This window comes from Phalacrocorax carbo, chromosome 18 (genome assembly GCF_963921805.1).
Source record: "Phalacrocorax carbo chromosome 18, bPhaCar2.1, whole genome shotgun sequence".
NCBI lineage: Eukaryota > Metazoa > Chordata > Aves > Suliformes > Phalacrocoracidae > Phalacrocorax > Phalacrocorax carbo.
The window spans coordinates 10,616,509-10,635,087 of NC_087530.1; the positions used below are offsets into that span (position 1 = coordinate 10,616,509).

General features: G+C 48.0%; 1 protein-coding gene across 1 annotated transcript in view; it reads right to left on the reverse strand.

Moving 5' to 3' along the window:
- CACNA1B (calcium voltage-gated channel subunit alpha1 B) overlaps positions 1-18,579 on the reverse strand; it is a 300,428-nt gene that overhangs the window by 99,277 nt on the left and 182,572 nt on the right. The window contains exons 15-18 of the mRNA XM_064468537.1: positions 17,123-17,254; positions 16,188-16,260; positions 10,110-10,227; positions 3,322-3,389 (exon numbers count right to left, since the gene is read on the reverse strand). Of these exons, the coding sequence (XP_064324607.1) occupies positions 3,322-3,389; positions 10,110-10,227; positions 16,188-16,260; positions 17,123-17,254 (391 nt within the window). The remainder of the gene's footprint in view (positions 1-3,321; positions 3,390-10,109; positions 10,228-16,187; positions 16,261-17,122; positions 17,255-18,579) is intronic.

Sequence of the window (18,579 nt, forward strand, 5' to 3'; positions counted from 1 at the left end):
AGCACACTCTTTAGCAGGTGACTGCTTGATAATATTCCTGCAGCTCCTTCCACCCAGAGATTGCAGATCACTACAAAAATTAATTCTTTTTTTGCCTGATGCTTACACTGTGGGGTCTCACTGGGGCACCGGCTCATATCGTTCTGCTTGAAGCATACAGGGGTGTGACAGTGCATGAGCGAAGCCAGCTCTGAGCTGCTACGGCAACACCCACCCATCCCACCTCCCGCCAGCTGCCCAGCTCTGGCAGCTCGACTGCCACCGCCGTTAGATAGGGGTGAGCACAGACAGAGGCCCTGCCAATAGGGACATCTCTCTTCTGTGTTTCCTTTCTGTTTTCTAGAGCTCTAAAGCTTCATTTGAACCACACAGTTCATCGCATGGTAAAACCCGTCTCCGGTGCTGCCCATAATGACGTGCAGAGTTAACACTGACTGTTCTTTATTAAGCTCACCCAATTAAAGCCCTCTCCACTGGGGAGGAGGAGGAGGGGTCTTCATGGCTCTTAGATTCTTGTTTTTGTCACTCCCTTCAGTCCGTTACTTCTGGGGATTTATCAACTTTTTGATACATTTTTATATAGAATTCATGCATCCCTCCTATCCCACATGGCATGTTTTTATACTGCTTTCTCAGGGATTGCTGGCAGTGCTCAGAGATCAGAGAACACACCTTGTGCTTTAGGGTCACTTGTGGCAGCTCTCCATGCCAGTTTAACACGGGTGAAGAAAGAACTGCTGTGTGTCACCGGAGACGTTGTGGGATGGTCAGCGGAGACAAGATTTTAAAAGCAGATTTGGGGGGCAATTTTAGATTCCGCTCTGAGTAAGGAAACAGGAAGAGAAACTTGCCAATACAGGGAAAAAACTAGAGGGTAGGCAACCAAAGAGATTCAGGGCAGTTCTGAGAAATCACTAGAAATTATGTTGGCAGAGTTTAAATCAGGGGTAAGGGAGAGTCAGCACAGGAAGGGGAAGAGAGAGACCTAGGGAGGGAGGGGCGGAGGCTGGAGAACAGATTCTTTATAGATTGAAAGCAAAGAAGGTGATTCTTTTTTTTTTCCTCCAAAAAAATGAGTCATTACAAAGTGCTGGTAAGTTTTGTAACAGACATCGGATGATCAAGCTTAAGTTAAATATAGTTACAATTCTGATAACTTCTGTCACAGGTCACAAGGCCCAGCTCAGGCTGCCGAGAAACGCTCAAATACCGTGATAGAAGATGACCAAATTAGCATCCAGAAGCGGAAATATTGGTTGAAATGTTTCAGTCCTGAAGGTTAGCTGGAAAGCTTTCTGTCTTTCCGAAACAGAGGCAGTTGCAAAGTGCTTATGCTTTTCCCACATTACATGTACCACTGATCTCGATTAGTTTTACAGCATAAATGTCAAGAATGTCTCCCGAGATCAACTGACTCCTGAGTAACTTAATTATATCTTCAGGCCATTTTTGGTTTTGCATGATCATATTTACTTAGCAATAAATCCCTCGTTCTCCAGGTATGCTATATAAGTGAATTATTTTTATCTTTTTCCTCTTCTTTTGAAAGCCCTAGTGATTTTGGGGGATTATAAATAAAATTAAAACAAAGAAGAGTTTCTTGAGAAGCTTTATGATTTGGCAATGCTGCTGAATCCATCAATATTTAATTATACTTTATAAACGCCAACAAAGTCAGGTTTCTAACCATTCCAGTCAGCTGCTGAAATATTCACAAGAAAGCACTAAAAGGATTAAGAAAGGAGTAGGATGAGCTTCATTATCTAAGAATTGTGCTGGGTCTGATCCTCTTTGTTAGCACATGCAAGGGATGCCCTGAACAGGCTGGGAAGATGCGTGCCTCCAGGCTGGAGATCTCTGTGGGCTTTGGAAAGAACAGAAACAGCTGAGCTGCTCTAAGGGAAAAGCTTCCCCAAAAAGCAACCCAAAAAACCCAAACACACCGAAAGCCATTAAACACAGCCCTGAGCTGCATTCTTAGAGAAGAGGAGTGCAGAACACGGTCTCAGAGACATCAGAACGTTTCTTATACACCCAGGAGCCACCAGCCTTCTTGTACAGTCGGCGCTGGGCATCAGCTGTCAGGAAACACGGCTCCAGTCAAAACTGGAAGCTGAAGCCAGTCATGCAGCTCCACAGCAGAAAAGGAGAGCTGATGAAGACAAGCCGAGCTGCAACAGAGACGTGGATTTTCACTGGGAACGATGGCTGCTTTGCTCTTGAGCAGCTGGAGTGGAGTAGGAAATTCCTAGAAATCTATGTCCCCATCATGCATCCATGAACTAATGCACCTTTCTACAACTCCAAAAAAGAGAAAACATCCTTGCCTGCTGCTGCATAAGCAGGTGGTTGGTGGTCCTCTTACCCTGTAAGGAGTATATAAGCTAAAGCTTGTAAAATACAACTGCTAAGGTGGATATAGTGGTGCTTCTGCCATTAGCAGCTCACCGTGACTCACGGCGACGGCAGCAGCGCAGCAGTGGGGGGAGCACGTTTTTACCCACTCAGTGAGAACAAGCTAGAAATGTGCAAACAAAAATCTAATGCTGCCTCGTAAATACAACTGAGTGTGCTACAACGAGAAGCCAAAAGTAAGTAATAACACGAATACAAACTGCAGCGTTTGCAATCCTTCCCGCACAACACTGAGGCTGTAAGCTTTTCTCCGTAGGGAATGCTCTGCTGTAAATGGCGCATGCAGTAGGGTTACATCGGTGTCGTTTCCAACTCTTGCCAGGACCTGGCTTTCTGCCTGTGCTTGGGCTGGTACCGCAGATTTCCCTTGCACCTGATGAGAGGCAGGAAGACTATAACATCTTCACTGAGTATTCACAATAGCCTCTGCAAGTTGTTTTCCAGAGAGTTGATTGGAGAATGTTAATTCTTCGATTCATCCCAAAACTCAGCAAGGTATGAAACATTAGTGCGAGGCAGCAAAAGTAGCAATACAGCACCTGTGTTTTCCTAAGCTTCAAGTCAGCCAAAACCTGTTAATTGCCTCGCCTCTGCTCTTGAAAACAACAAATGCGATGAATGCCTGTGCACCTCCATGCAACAGCGAGATGAGCAATGCCTACTGCCCACTCTGTGATAAAATGAAACTGAAGAACATGAAATAGTTCACTGAAAAAAGCCTGAAATGAAACAAACTTGAACAAGAATAAACCTCCAGGTCCCTCTCTGCAACAGAAATTGGTAAACAGAGATACCGCATGACCAGGCTCTAGAGGAAGACTCAGGGTGCCTGGAAGGGTCAGTAACGCGTGCTTTAGATCCAGCAGCTGTGGTGTAAGTTTGAAGAAACAGAAATCTCGTACTTACCTTCGTCAGCTCTTGGGCATTTGCCAGATTGTCAACAGCGATAGCCAAGAAGACATTCAGGAGCGTATCTTTTGGGGAGCAGCTAAGGAAAAAGTCTTCACACAGCAGATACGGTAACCCGTTCCCCTCCTGCTTCCGCTACCTTTGTTTCCCCACTTACAAACATTAGCATGTTATGGGCTGACCCCTTGCACCACTGCTCTGTCTTCATTTCTAACCCATCCACAGCTCTGCAGCACAGCAGGTGCTGGACACCCATTTGTCTCTTCCCCAGCACATATCCCTGGTGAGGATACACACACGTGCGGAGCAGAGGGGCTTTACAGCACTGTAGGTGCAACTGCTACGGGACCGCATGGTGATCCTAGAGACCTTGTTTTTTCATTCCAGAAACTCCATCTCTACACTCCTACCCATACACACTCACACACAGAGGATTTAGTCCTCATTTTTCCCTCCTGTTTAAAAGGACAACTGGTAGAGCTCCTAAAAATCGGTCATTTTAAAGTCAACATTTGCATAGTATAAACATACAGCTATATAAAGGCATTGGGTACCATGAAAAAGTTAAGCATAGGTCACGGCTGCTTTACATGCTGGTGGGAGGAAACTATCATGACTTACCATGCTGAAGTCGATCTGACAACTAGGCCACCACGGACATCCTCTATCCTGAACGCTGCAGCATCACACCGAGCACAGCTACAGAAGAGCCTGTTCGGAGGACACCCAGCCCGAGCTAATGAGCTCTGCCAGGAAACAGGCCACTAGTCCAGGCCAAATTGCATGTAGCCCAGCTAAACAACTGCCAGTGCCCACGCTAGCCTGGGTGTCTCTGCAGAGCACTGCAGTATATCACTGAGGCATGACGTTTCCCTCTAATTATTTATTCATATTTTAGTTTTGTTTTTCCACTTAATGATTTCAGCTATTACTTGTCCCTTCATATATTTCATTGTTGTTATTCCAGCTATGCCTCTGCAAAACAACCCCAAAACAATCGTAAATGAGATACCTTTGCATATGAAAGGAGAGCAAGCAAAGCAAACCAAGTCTAAACTACTCTCCAAGAAGAAAATGCATTTTGCTCTCGCACATTACCTGGTGACTGGAGAGACACTCGCTCCATAGCTGTGTAAAGCCACGATTGCTCCTCTAAATGCGAGCATGATAAAGAAGTTGATCTCATGAGTATTTATTCTCTGGAGATTCACAAAGGCTTTAACAGCAATGCGCTTCTACTGTTTGTATTGCACCGTCCTCACCAGGGCCAAACACGAGCCTGGGACCACCGGCGGGTCCCCGTAAGCTGAGTGAAATGACTGCAGCAGCTTTAGGCAGCTCATTAACCCGACAGAAAATAGCTGGATGTGTCCCGTTTTGCTCCGTGAGTTGGAAGCAAGGCTCAAAGCAATGCCGCAGCGAAGGCAGGACTGAGGGGAGCCAGGCTGTCGCCCCAGCGAGGGGAGGAGAGGCGAGGTGAGGCACCAGCTCCCACGCTGCTGGCAAGCCTACACCGAGATTTTGGGAAACCTTGGCCTCGGTGCCCCTCTGATTGCTCTCCATTGCTCAGAAGGGTGCCTGGAGAAGGCATCTGAGGTTTATCTATATACAGAGGAGCCAGGAGCGGTGCAAGGCTGATTCACCAGCTGCAGTCATCTCTGCCAAACAGGAGCGTGCCCAGAAATCCTCGTGCTCCAGCAGCCTCCGGGCAGCACACTGGCCGTGGGTGCTGCTGGCTGGGGAGCCACCACCCCACGTTGGCACAGCTTCAGGAGACTTCCCAGAGCAGCCAGGGGCCAAAATTGGCCCAGACAACCAGCTCAAGGCTTCTTTGCTTTCCCTCTCAAGAGCTTTCACCAAACGTAATTCAGACAAAACTTCAGAACCAGATGCTCATGTCTCTAATTCCTATTGAGATGAGTGTCTCCAGAGCCCAAACGCCTATCAAAATTGGAGCCTCTGCTTGGGACAGTGGAAAGAATGTGCTCTATTTAGTCTCTTAGATGCGTCTGCATCCAGACTACAAATGCTGCAGGGGATGGGATGCAGAACCCTGGGGTTTCTCCAGGCAAAGGCCATCAGGTTTTCTCCATGTCATGTAACACAGGATGGAGGTTTTTATCATGTGAAGATGATTCCTCTGGGACAGAGAGAGGTTTGAAATGCGATGCCCATCAATTGCTCCTTCCTCTGCTCCAGCAGGACAGTGAGGAGCGTGGGGTGGGAGCACCTCAACCCTACTGAGCCCCGCAGATGAAGAACAAGAAAAGGGAAAGATGATGTTAAAAATCACCTCCCTCCCACGTTGAAGTCAGAGCTCGATCAACTTTTCATCTGCAAAGATACTAATTTCCCCACTTCCTTTTAACTGAGGGTTGGCAAGGGGGGGCTTCCACCTGCAGGCGGGGGGTGCAGGCAGGGAGCCTGAGGTTCCACCGCTGTGGCACCAACGGGGTGCAGGCCGGTGCCGGCTCTTTGGGTTTCTTCCTCTGGGGCGCTTCCAACATATTGGAAATTCTTCCAAGCCTCCCGCTCTGGGAATAAATGTCTTGGTAATAAAACTGCCTTCCTACCCCTGCCTCCTACACACACACACTGAAAATGTCTTGTGTAACATAATCAACCACTGGAAATATAATAATTTTTTTTTAACATATCAGGCTGTTTTGATCCATCTCCAAGCAGACACAATCTGGCAGGCTTGGGTGTTTCTGCCCCAGAAAAGGTCCCTCAGCCCTTTCTGCAGAGCTCAGGGATTCCCAAATATCACCCAAATCCAGCCTCTGGTATAACCTGGGCAGACCCACGGACCTCACTGGCCAGCGGAGCCAGTGGCTGGCGCCAAGGACGGCTCTCCTGCACGGTGGCTGAGGGCAAGGGGAAAGGCAGCGTGCTCCAGGCATTTGCTGCCTTTCATTTCAGGCTCCTCTGCAGTTTTTCATGGTTGTTTTTTCTTTTTTTTCCCCTCAACAGATGCATCAATTTATCAATTAACCAGATAACAATGAATACAGGCATGGCGTAATTTCCTAGAAAATGGGCCAAATCCTGCTGTTACTCTAATCATACTACTTTCATTAAACCATCTCAGACGCAGAGGTCTGGCTCCACAGAGAGTCTCTGCAACTGGGAACATAATGTGAGAGACTTCTGACTTACAAAAGCAAAGTTCCTGGATCTTTTCCTTGCAATAGTCCCCTGAAAAAGCAAATGGATTCAAAGAAACAACTGAGCTGCACTGAGAAGCAGGGGAAGCCGGCACCCACCCGCCTTTCTTCTTCGTGAGAAGAACAATGCCTGGAGCAGCTCTGCGAGGAGAAAGGAGTCCCTCGTGCTTAAGAAGTGCAGGTTTTGCAAGCTGACCCAAAATTGCCATGCCAATTCTGTAATAAGATTCAATCCAGTCTGCCTACACTCTTAAATAAACACCAATGTTCAAAACCTGAAAATAAACCTCCCCACCCAGAGCAACCGAAGTTCCTTTTGCTGATCAGCGTCCAGAAAGGCGTAGACTGATTTCAGTGCTGGTGATATAAGAAAATAAAAACAAAAAGCCCCACTTAAGAAATTCAGGCGCAGTGACCATTTGTGTGGGGAGGGCTGGTGGCAGAACCCCACTTGGCAAACGAAAAAAACCACTGCTTAAAAAAAGGTATATTTTTAAAGCTTTTTGGGGGGAGTTCTGTAAGGCAGAGGGGGGAGGTCTTTGTGAAGTATCAAGTTAGAGCAGAAAAGACCATTCACATTAACCTAATCTATAATTAAGCTAATCAATAACTTGGACCACTCTCTATAGGGTGTCCTCTTGGCATTTGCTGGGCTGCAGGGCTCTCCTTGGGAAGGCGAACCCGAGGCTCAGGCCCACACCTCCTGCACGCTGGCGTGTCCTTCACATTGCTGGGGCACTGCAGCATCATTGACATTAATGACTATTCCACTTCCTGCAGAAATGCAGGATTGTTCTTTTCTGCAAACTAAACTTTATTTTCAGATGTTCCAGGTTATGTTTTGATAGTTAATGCTAACTTAAGTCCCTGGTAAGTCATACAGTTCAGCTTTCCCTCAGACATAAATGACTGCCTGCTGCTTGCTCTCAGCATCAAAACTGTAGCTAGTGAAAAGCAGGGGTAGCACTGACCTTATTGAAATACTCTTCGAAATATCAGGGCAAGCATTAGTGGGCTTACTGCTGCATTTCCCATGGGAAAGATTTAACCCCTCATCCGCCACCACACGCTCCAGCCTCAGTTCTCCCCTCCTGCCCATGGTGCTTAAAGCAAACAGGTTCATGTGCGAAGCAGAAAGGCTCTTCAAGCTCTCTGTGAAAGCAGCTGGTGCTCTCAGACTAAGTTTCTACAGAGACAACCTGGGCCAAGTCTCTGATTCTCCAAGAGGGGCGTATATATCCATAGAAATGAAACTATTTCCTTCAGGTTTGTAACTCTGATCACCAGAAGCTGGTGAAAGAAGTCTTCCAGGACACTGTAAAAGGGTTTGTGAGTGTTGGTACTGTTTGTCAGCCAGCTCTTCCCCCTCTCTGTACTTTGTGCTCCAGAAACTCACCTGCAGCAAACTCATCCCCATCCGCAGGAGTCACGGACAATTGAAGAACCACACCTGACCTATCCTCCTTGCTAAATGCACAGACAGTGCCCCGAGGAGCTCCCTGGCTGCGCTAAAGCCGTGCCACCAGCATGCAGCTGTGGGCGAAGGGGACAAGAGAGGCACTGGAGATGGTTCCGGGGAAGCAGCCAGGAAAGCCACCTCCTGGCTCTCCTTGACAGCAGAACAGCAGAGGGCAGAGCAGGAGAGCTGCTCTCTGCCAGGATGGTATTTGGGGAGAAAGTGGGTAAGGGCTCGACTCACCACTCTGCCAGGACAAGCAGAGGCAAACACCAAACTCATGGCAGTGGCAAGAGGTGACCCAGGTCCTTATTCCCTTCTCTTGAGCATCCCCTGCTCTTTCACTTTTAATGAAAACTAAAGGACAAGGGAGAAGCCCGCTTTTTGAATTAAAGGTGCAAGAAGGAAATTTATATCCTGTTCCTCAAAAATGCTGGATCTTAGCTGCCGTAAGGTTAAAAGTCTCTCTCTCAGCCCTGCTGTCAAGCCTGATTATAGCTTAATCTCATTTTCAAATGCCAAGCCCTGAGGATTTAGAGATCTCCTTCCTTCCCAGCTCTCTGTTGACCCAGTTTTCCAAAGCCTTGTGTTTCTGGAAAGGGGCATGTTGCCTGCCACGAGGCAGATGTCTCAGCATAGCTGCCGAGCCAGCCCAGGTGCCACAGCTGCTCTGGCTCTGACAGTGCATGTTGATGGGATGAATCCCGCAGAGACACACTTGTGTGAGAAGCACAGCTCACACGCCGCCTGCTCTGCCATTTCTGCCTCAGTTCCTTGTACTCATGGGGAGATTTCAGGCAAAGCAAAGGGCCAGATCCCTGCCGCACAGTCCATGGGCACCGACATCCCATCTCTTGTCATCCTGACCCGCAGCTGAAGGGGGTCTATGTCTATAACTACTCTACATCTTTAGCAAAAGTACCACCCCCCACGTACCCTTCCCCTTTCTCCGAGGTACCCAGCCAATGCTGCCAGCCCAAACAGGAGTCTTAGGAAAAGATGAATGCTGGGACTGTAACTAGCAAGAAGGTTTGCACTGCTGGGGAACCCTCCAGAGAGCTCTCAAGCAGAGCGGCAATGCTCGGCATTATCATCCCTATTTTACAGAACAAACAAACCAGCCAGGCTGCCTCACATATGCAACGGTTTTTAAGTTTCCATTTTTAAGGATGCTCTGCTTGACTCCACACGGCTTGTCACTGCAGCCAGCAAACACCTCGCACCAACAGTTTTGTACCTAGTTAATGTGAGCAACGCTACGCAACGTCAGCCCATCAGCAGCCTCCATCATGGAGCAGGGACAGAGCTGTCACAGCTCCTATGCTCTGGTGGCTCTCCTAGTCACACCCAGCCGTTAGGTCAGAGAATATCGTTGCTCATTTCTGTATAAAACACAGCCTTCCTTTCCAAACCCTGTCTCCATGCGACTGCTACGTTCTTGCCTCCTCAGACCTCTCTGGGGACATGACACACATCAGAGTGCTGCGGGATCCCCAGCAGACGCCCTGGGACATTCGGGGGGGGGGCAGAAGTTTCCAGTTTCCAGTTGCCCTCAAGAGATTTTCATGACTAAGCAGAGCAAAACACCTTCAGAGACTTCATGCATCAGGTCTTGGCACGTGATTGAATACTCCTAGAGCCCAAAACCCAAGATCTGGACTTGAGTTTTAAGCATTATGTGGATACAAAACAATTCCAAGCATTTGGGGCAGCACAGCTGGTTAAGCTGTCAGGTAGACAAAGGCACCGGGAAACTGGAGCCTGATTTATGAACTAAACCAATTTCAACTGTTTCTTCCCATGACCTAGTGCAAACTATCCATGAAAATATTCAAGGTACAGATGTCCTGCTCTGACTTGGCTTCAATAATTTTTCCCACAACATAAATTAACTCATAATAGGACATTCTTAATGTAAAACATGAAAATTAAAACGAATGAAGGCCATGCTCACATTGCCATCAGAAAAGTGACACCAACATGGACAAATTGCCCATGTGTCTCACCCCGGGTGCTGCAAGGAGCAAAGTTATAGCAATGATTTGGTTTTAAAAAAACGTAAGTGAGGGTATGAGAATTTACACACAGGTAGATATTTCTAGCACCCCAGGAAGGACGCATGGCACACTGTGCCACCCAGGCAGGGCAATATGTAAGGATACAGTTACCAAACAATGTCAGGACGATGAAGTAAATGGAGGAGAACATCCCCGAGCGGACGCCACCCTGCGACTCTATCCCATGGTACATCACCGCATTCCAGTCTTCCCCAGTCAGGATCTGCACAGCGAAATTTGAGAGAGAAGAAGAAAGGGTGACTCAAAGGAAAGACAAAGCAGGTAAGGTCTGGGGGAGCCTGATGCAGTCTAGGACTGGTCCCTGGGTTAACGTGGATGAACACAGAGGTGTGGCAGACTGCGGTGTTGGACATCAACGCCCCAGCCCTGGACGGTCTCACTCTGGGCTGGATGCAGCTTTCTCATGGGATAGACATGGGATGAGGAGGAGTGAGGGCTGCTGGTGAGGAAGGACCGTTGCCCCATTCCAGCCCTCTCCTGGTTATGTGCCTGCTGCCCACCTCTGACCATAGGCTCCCATGCAGAGGCAGCAAAATCCATGTTCCAACACTTCACCCCTAGCAAAATTCTTCCCCCTCTCCATTTTTAAGTCATGCCAGATACCACGTTTCAACAGCTCCATGCATGGCATTTCCCACAGACCTAAGAAAACTCTGACTTCTAAGCCTGGTGCCCTGAGCAGGACCTCTGCCAACTTCAACTCTTTTCACTCACTTCATACAGAAGGGGTTTGCTCAGCTCCCCCCAGCCCACACACACTATACACACTGAGCGACCGTGTAAGAGGAGGACAAACACTTGCAAACCCCTTCCACTATTCCTCTGTCCCTCAGGGCTGCGGACAGTTTTGGGGCAGCCAGGGCATGTGTGGGTGTTGCTCCAAACGCCAGGCACTGGGCAGCACAACCACTGCGAGGTTTGCCAGGGGGCCGCACCACGAGGGGCTCTTCTCCAGGCTGCCTGCTTGCTAAGGCCACACGGACCCTCAGCCACCCAAATTGCCACAAATCAGGGAAAATGAAAAAAAAAAAAACCAACCTAAAAAAGAGCCAACCACCTAAGCAGCAGCAATAACCATATGTGTATGAGTGAGGAGAGATGTCCTTGTACAGAGGCGAGCACAACCGCAGCCTCGCCCCGCAGAGCTGTCCTGGCTGCAGGCTCTGGATACTGACCTGAGGCTAATTAGCAAACACACGAATAGTAGGAAATACTAAATATAACAAGAAAAAACTCCTAAGACTCAAATAAGCCTTGTCATGCTAGATGCTAATTTTGCACCCATCGGAATTGCCCGCCATTCCTGCTCTTCACCAATGACCGTAACGCAGCCACATTTTGGGCAGATCAGCGCTTCGTCTGCCTGCCGCGGCAGAGTCGAACGACTGTTACTTTTAGTACATGAAAACGTGCCCACTGGGATGTGGAGCTCAAATTCCTAAACAGGAAGTTCTCTTTCTGTTTAGTAGAAGGAAAGAAAAAAAACCACCAACCAAAAAAAGCGCAAAGCTTGATGTATATTGTAGTCATCAAATCCCATGTGCACACCGTATGCTCAGAATGATTGCAAGCTCCAGACTAGTCGTCAGCTGCTGATAGAGAGAAAATGTCTTGCTGCAGGGTTGGTGCTGATGACAGCAATAGGCTAAGAGTAAGTATAGACACAAGGACATACAGTGCATACACAAACTTGTTTCCCATATGCAGAATTTGATCTCAAATACTTCAGAGACCAGGATTCAAAGCTCAAGCCTGACCCACACTGGATTTACACAAGAGAATATGAACCATGGCATTAGCCTTTTAATTCTGGCACTCAAGTATGGAAAACACTGTCCACAAACTTGCATTCACAACACTTCCACGAATTCACAACTATTCCTGCCTTCTGAGAATAACCATTTCTGTCCACTTAACCATTCGTGGAAAGGGAAACTGGTGGGAACACTGCTGCTCCCTGCGGAAGACCAGGAGTCACAGGTATCACAAATGACAGGCTGCACATAACCAAGTCCAGCAGGTTGGGGTCTGGGTTCAGAAATTCAGCTGGATTATTTTGGAAGTGGAACAAGGGAAAAAAAGAAAACTTAACTTAAAGGAAACTTAAATGAAAAAAAGTATTGATTAATGGAACATTTGCAGAGAGATAAATGCTCTAAACTCACCAGCCTGCCTGTGCAGAGCTGAGGATGCTCTCTGAGGCATGGGCAAGAGGACAGACACTTTGACCTGTTGTCCTTCCCACTAGTTGCGCTGTCACCCATCAGCTGGAGGAATTAGTTAAACAACTAGGTAGCAGCCCTCAAGGAGCAGAGCACATGCAGTAAAACGTAAGAAGTCTTTCTGCTCTATAAAGTCTTTGTTTATGGATGTTATAAGAACATCTTGCTGCAGGAGAGAAAAGGACAGCGTCACAGAGGCAGGGGCACGAGCAATGAGGACTTTGGAGTAAGGCAAAGCCCAAACATGTTGGCATTCCCCAGACCTAAAACTGCTTTTTGCTGCCCCAAATGAACATTTAGTCCATTGCAGCTCTGCATTTAATGCTTAGCCTGTCCTGAAAGTGAGATTCTTTCTTGAAGAAGAGTCTGAGTAAATGTAAAATCACGTCATCTCACTGCCGTATCTTGCTGGGGGGTCAGCGAGGACAGCCAGGGCACAGCGACATCAGCCGAAGCCAGCCCTGCTTCCCAAGCCTCGGCAGGCACCCATCAGTGGGGCTGGGGTTCAGTCCCATCCTGCCACTGTGACTCCATCTCCTCCAGCGGTCACTGGTGCTCTGCTTCTTAGCAGCTGGCAGCGTGCAATTATTTACGTAGCAGCTCCCAGGGAGCACAACGTGTTCGGTTAACAGAGACCTTTCTGCTTTATGGAGTGTCTGCACTTATGGATGTTGTAAATGCTTCCAGCTGAATGACTGCTGGAACCGGGAGATGCAGCCATTTTTCCCGTGTATATAGATACATATGAATATATGTATAGTTTGTGTTTGTATTTTGTATAAACACAGTTTGGCATTCAGATCAAAGACTTTCTTGGGGGCCCGGAGCTAGAGAAAAATGTGTGATGCTCTTCAAAAAGGAATTTAGGGTGAGTGGGGCTCTGTAGCACCCGATGCTCAGTTCAGCCAGCTACCAGGCGAACAAAATGCGTTCTGAGAGTTGCATGACCGTGACCCAGCCAGGCCTGCTGAAATAAAATGGTCTAAGGCAGGCTGCAGAAGACTTTAAGACTTCTTAAACAAGGACTCTCCAAAGGGGTTAGGGACAAACAGGTTGTATCTGGCTTTATTATATTTGTTCAACACATCGAATGCATTCACTGAATGATGCTACTCTGCTCGTTAGAGCAGCAACCAAACAAGCCTGCTGGCTTGCCCGAGTTTATGGGAGACAAGGTTAGAAAAGGATCCAAAGCCCATATTTAAGTAACATTGACATGATATTTGAAATTCAGGGCACGAGGGGGGGTGGGCTGGGAGCAGAGGTTATCGAAACGCCTCTGCAAGGCTGCACCGAGTTAATTCACTGCTGATGGTTTTTGCTGGCTTCCATTCGTAGCTCTCAGGCTCTACTCCAATGTTTGTTCTACACAAACCAACAGTGTTTTCCTTCATCCCACAGCCACTATATTACAGGGGTATTTATCTCAGGAATAGAAAGGAAATATTTCAGCTAAGTATTATCAAGAGATAGCTATAGTCCCGAAGCAAAATAACATCAACTTTTCCAGATGCTCATATCTGGAGCCTGACTTGGGTTCAGTTCCGGCTGCGTGGCATTACCTTCAATGTTTCTGTAAGCCTTTCCTTTAATGAATACTAAAACACTATGCAAATATTAATCTACCATGATCTGCAATATCCTGAAAGGTAAGTACTCCAGAACCTTCTTCACATCTGGAGAGAAGCAATACCCATATGAATCTGCTTATGTGGAGGTCACAGGACACATTTTCTTTTAGACTGTCTTGGTTTTAATAAAAAAAATTGTCATCAGCTCAATTTTTTTTATCCTTTATGGGACAGGACACTGAAATACATAATCCAAGCCTTGCTGAGATGTAGTCAGCTTTGGGGTCAAGTCTCAGCTCAAGCCCACATCAACAGTTTGTGTAGGGCAACGTTATAATTGCAGGGTGGTCTTCCACAGACCTGTGAGTGTTTTCTGCACATAGAATCATTAAGGTTGGAAAAGAACTCTAAGATCATCAAGTCCAACTGTCAACCCAACACCACCACGTCTCCTAAACCATGCCCTGAAGTGCCACATCTACATGGTTTTTGATCACCCCCAGGGACGGTGACTCCCCCACCTCTCTGGGCAGCCTGTGCCAGGGCCTGACCACTCTTGCAGTAGAGACATTTTCCCTAATATCCAACTCAAACCTCCCCTGACGCAGCTTGAGGCCGTTCCCTCTCGTCCTGTCACTGGTGACTTGGGAGCAGAGACCAGCCCCCCCTCACTCCAGCCCCTCTCAGGCAGCTGCAGAGAGCGAGAAGGGCTCCCCTCAGCCCCCCCTTCTCCAGGCTAAACCCCCCCAGCCCCCTCAGCCGCCCCCCAGCACACTTGTGCTCCAGACCCTGCCCCAGCCCCGCTGCCCTTCTCTGGACACGCTCCAGCCCCTCACGGCCCTTCTTGTCCCGAGGGGCCCAAACCTGAGCCCAGCACTCAAGGTGGGGCCTCCCCAGGGCCGAGCACAGGGGCCCCATCCCTGCCCGGCTCCTGCTGGCCACCCCAGTGCTGACACAAGCCTGGGGGCTGGTGGCCTCCTTGGCCACCCGGGCACTGCTGGCTCATGCCCAGCCGGCTGTCAGCCAGCACCCCCAGGGCCTTCTCCGCTGGGCACTTCCCAGCCCCTCTGCCCCGGGCCTGGGGCGCTTCCTGGGGTTGGTGTGACCCAAGGGCAGGACCCGGCACTGGGCCTTGTTAAACCTCACACAACTGCCCTCGGCCCATGGATCCAGCCTGTCCAGGTCCCTCTGCAGAGCCTTCCTGCCCTCCAGCAGATCAACACTCCCGCCCAGCTTGGTGTCACCTGCAAACTTACTGAGTGTGCACTCAGTCCCCTCATTCAGATCATTGATAAAGATATTAAAGAAGGCTGGTCCCAACACTGACCGCTGGGGAACCCTGCTCTGGATTTAACTCTGCTCACCACAATTCTCTGGGCTTGGCCACCCAGCCGGATTTTTACCCAAAGAGTACACTTGTCTAAGCCATGAGCAACCAGCTTCTCTAGGAGGATGCTGTGGTGGACAGTGTCAATGGCTTTACTAAACTCCAGCTAGATAACATCCACAGCCTTTCCCTCATCTACTAGGCGGGTCAGGTTGGCCAGGCAGGCTGCCTTTCATGAACACACGCTGGCTGGGCTTGATGCCCTGGTTGTCCTGCACATGCTTGGTGAGCAAGATGAACTGTTCCATAATCTTCCCGGTACTGAAGGTGCAGCATCCCCAGCTCTCCACTGAAACACCTGAAATAACTGTTTAAAAAAGGCACGCAGAAAGCAGCTGCAAAATCAGCCTCTTAAATCTGAGCATCACGTCTGCCAGAGCTGCAACTTCTTCCTGCCATCACATGAACTTGCCCAAGGTTGATGCCTCTTTTTGTGCTTCCCCATTGATTGTAATTCTTATCCACCATTATCTTATCTTGAGATATTACCGTGCAAAATGCTACATTATTTCCTCACTGCCTGGAGCTAGCTCAGACCTCTCTCTATTAAGTTATGGCAACCACAGGAGATAGCGAAACAGGTCAACCACACACACTCGCTGTCTAGGATTTCTGACAGGATGATTTATGCAGCGGGGCATGTGCAAGTGCTGCCATTGCAGCGTGTAACCCCAGGCAGGGGCCTCAGAAGCAGAGGGCCTGGCCACACACAGCCTTCAGGCTCCGCACAGAAACATCTATTTTATCAGTAATTTATTTTCCTAGAAAAAAAAAAATCTTTTCTTCTGGTTTTCCTTAATTCCATAGCATTGATTTTTAATGATGCATTGATTGGTCAAGTGTGGCAAAACACATAAGAAGGAAGGACTTCCCCTTTCCTAAATTCAGTGGATTTTTGGGGGCCTCTTTCCTCCCCCTAAGCAGGAAGAGATGCCCAAGAATTTCTTTTCTAAAGGTCACTCAGGACAAGGGATGGCTTTACCTGGAATACTGTGAGGATGGCAGCAGGGAAGGTATCGAAGTTCGTGGTTGGTGTTTCATCTTGAAAATTGAATCTAGAGAGAAGTAAGAAACAAAACCAAGAGCAGTAAGGGAAAAGCAACTCTTACAATACTGTGTAACCCAAGACAGAGGGCAACGTCTGTTCCACCTGGCAGTAACACCCCAGGCAACCACAGCAGGGAACATGGCATCTCTGAGAAGATGCTTAACAGAACTATTAGGAGAAACTCAATTTTATTCCTGGAGAAAATTCTGATACCTTGAAGTTCTTTTTCATCCACTATTAAAATGAACAATCAAAATCTCAAATGCTTTTTGTGGAACAAACCATTCCAAGATGTAGTTGTTCTCCAGTGCAAAAGTCTAAATTGAAATCACCCTCCTAGTAGGTCATTTAATTTTAATGTAAAATAGTGGCTGATTAAAAAAAAAAATGCTATTTCATTACAAAAATTAAACTGGAGTTTGAATGATGATATTGTGACAGGTTTTTTCATCATAACTGGCATTTCTTAGTGGGAAAAAAAATCAGATTCAACAAAACTGTGTTTTCCAGCAGAAAAATTGTCCAAGTAAAAAAAAAAAATAATTCTGTTGCTCTTTCTGTCAGGGAAAGAATTTGCCTTTCCCCTCACAGCAAAGTGCTGCCTCCCTCAGTCCTCTTTCAGAGGTCTGGGGGTACACGGGGACTACGGAATGACACAGGAGCGGTGAATTAGAGCAACGAGAAAGAATTCAGCTCCAGGAAAAACACAGAACAGGAACTATTCTCCTATAAACCAGAGGTCACAACTCAAGCCCAGCAAGACCGACATCTGCACACAGGATGTGCGTGTTTTGAGCCCTGCGGCTCCTCTACCCCTTGGGTATTGCTTTCAGGTTACGCCTGACAGGACAGTGATTAATTAGACTTACTGTCCTCCAAAGAGCTGCATCCCCAGCAAAGCAAACACCACAATGAACAGGAACAGCAGGAAGAGCAAACTGATGATGGACTTCATGGAGTTCAGCAAGGAGACCACCAGATTCCTCAGGGAATTCCAGTACCTGCGTTGGAGATCAGAGCAGCCAAGAAATAACAGTAGCAGGAGAAGAGCCTTTGGTGAGAAACAAATACCATCTATTTTTTATTAATTAAAAATAAATGAATAAATTAAAAGTGGAAGGGCATGGCAGGGCATCAGCATCTTTAAACTCCCCTCTATGATTGGAAAATACAGCTCACTGATGGGCAAAACCTTATGTAGCATCTCAAGGGCAGAGATGGCCACCTCGGTGCACGTGTACCTGTGCAGAGCAGTCGTCTGTAGTGAAAGTGTTTGGTTTAATTTCGTAGCAGCCCCTTTCCTGGTATAGATTTTGACCTTTCTGCACCTTCTCATCCAGCGTGGCAGTCAGCGACGGTGTCAGAAACAGGGATGTATCAATATCATCAAGGTGAGACTGAACGTGGGGGTGGTGAACCCCTCCCTTCGTAAGACACGAATCGGGAGTGAACAGCTCATTTCCACCAAGATATCTTTGCAGAGTGTCCCTCCAACTTATCAAATGCCAGTATCCACAAGGAGACTTAAAATGCCACATGCTTAAACATTTCTGTAGACTTCTAACACACACATTCATGCACAGCGATGCCTGCCTTCAGTGTGGGGCCATTCAGCCACATGGTTTCGGCATCCAGGACCAAGCAACTGCCTCAGAGCAGGAAAACAAATCCATGACATTAACTCCAGCACGGCAAGAAGGAATGGCTTAGCCAGAATTCTGACTGACACATCCAAGTTGCATCTGGCCAGATATTGAAGTTCGTTTGCTTTTCTCTCCCCTGTCCCCAGAGACGGCTCCTGGCACACTCGCAGACTCAGGCAGGCACGTCGAGTGCCAGCGTGCTGGGGAGGGTGCTCAGAAACAGCTCTCTTTCCTGGCTTTATTGCCCTGCTGAGAACAGGCAGGGAGCATTTATATTAGGAAAACTAATGAATCAGAAAATGCAGAAAGAGCTATTAAGCAGAGGAGCTCTTTGACAATCTCCTTTTGGACAGACAGGCATGCAGCACGATGGGACTGGTGCAGGCAGTAGGAAACGAGTGGTTTAGAGCCATGTCATGTGTCCTCTGTTGAAAGTTTTGAGTCTGAGACCATGGGGAGAAATTTTTCTCTCTTTTTCTCTAGTGACCTCTCTCCTTTCCACCGCCTGGTGCTGGGAGCTGCCATTCAGAGGTCACTCTCCACCATGCTCTGCCACCCTGCCCTGTGTCCCCTCTGGCTGCAGTTCTGGAGACAAAGCCATGCACTGAGCTCCTTCCTGCAGTGAAGCTGTGGGCATCCGCCAGAAGGAAGCCGTGGGTTTGTCCGATCTGATGGGGGGAAAG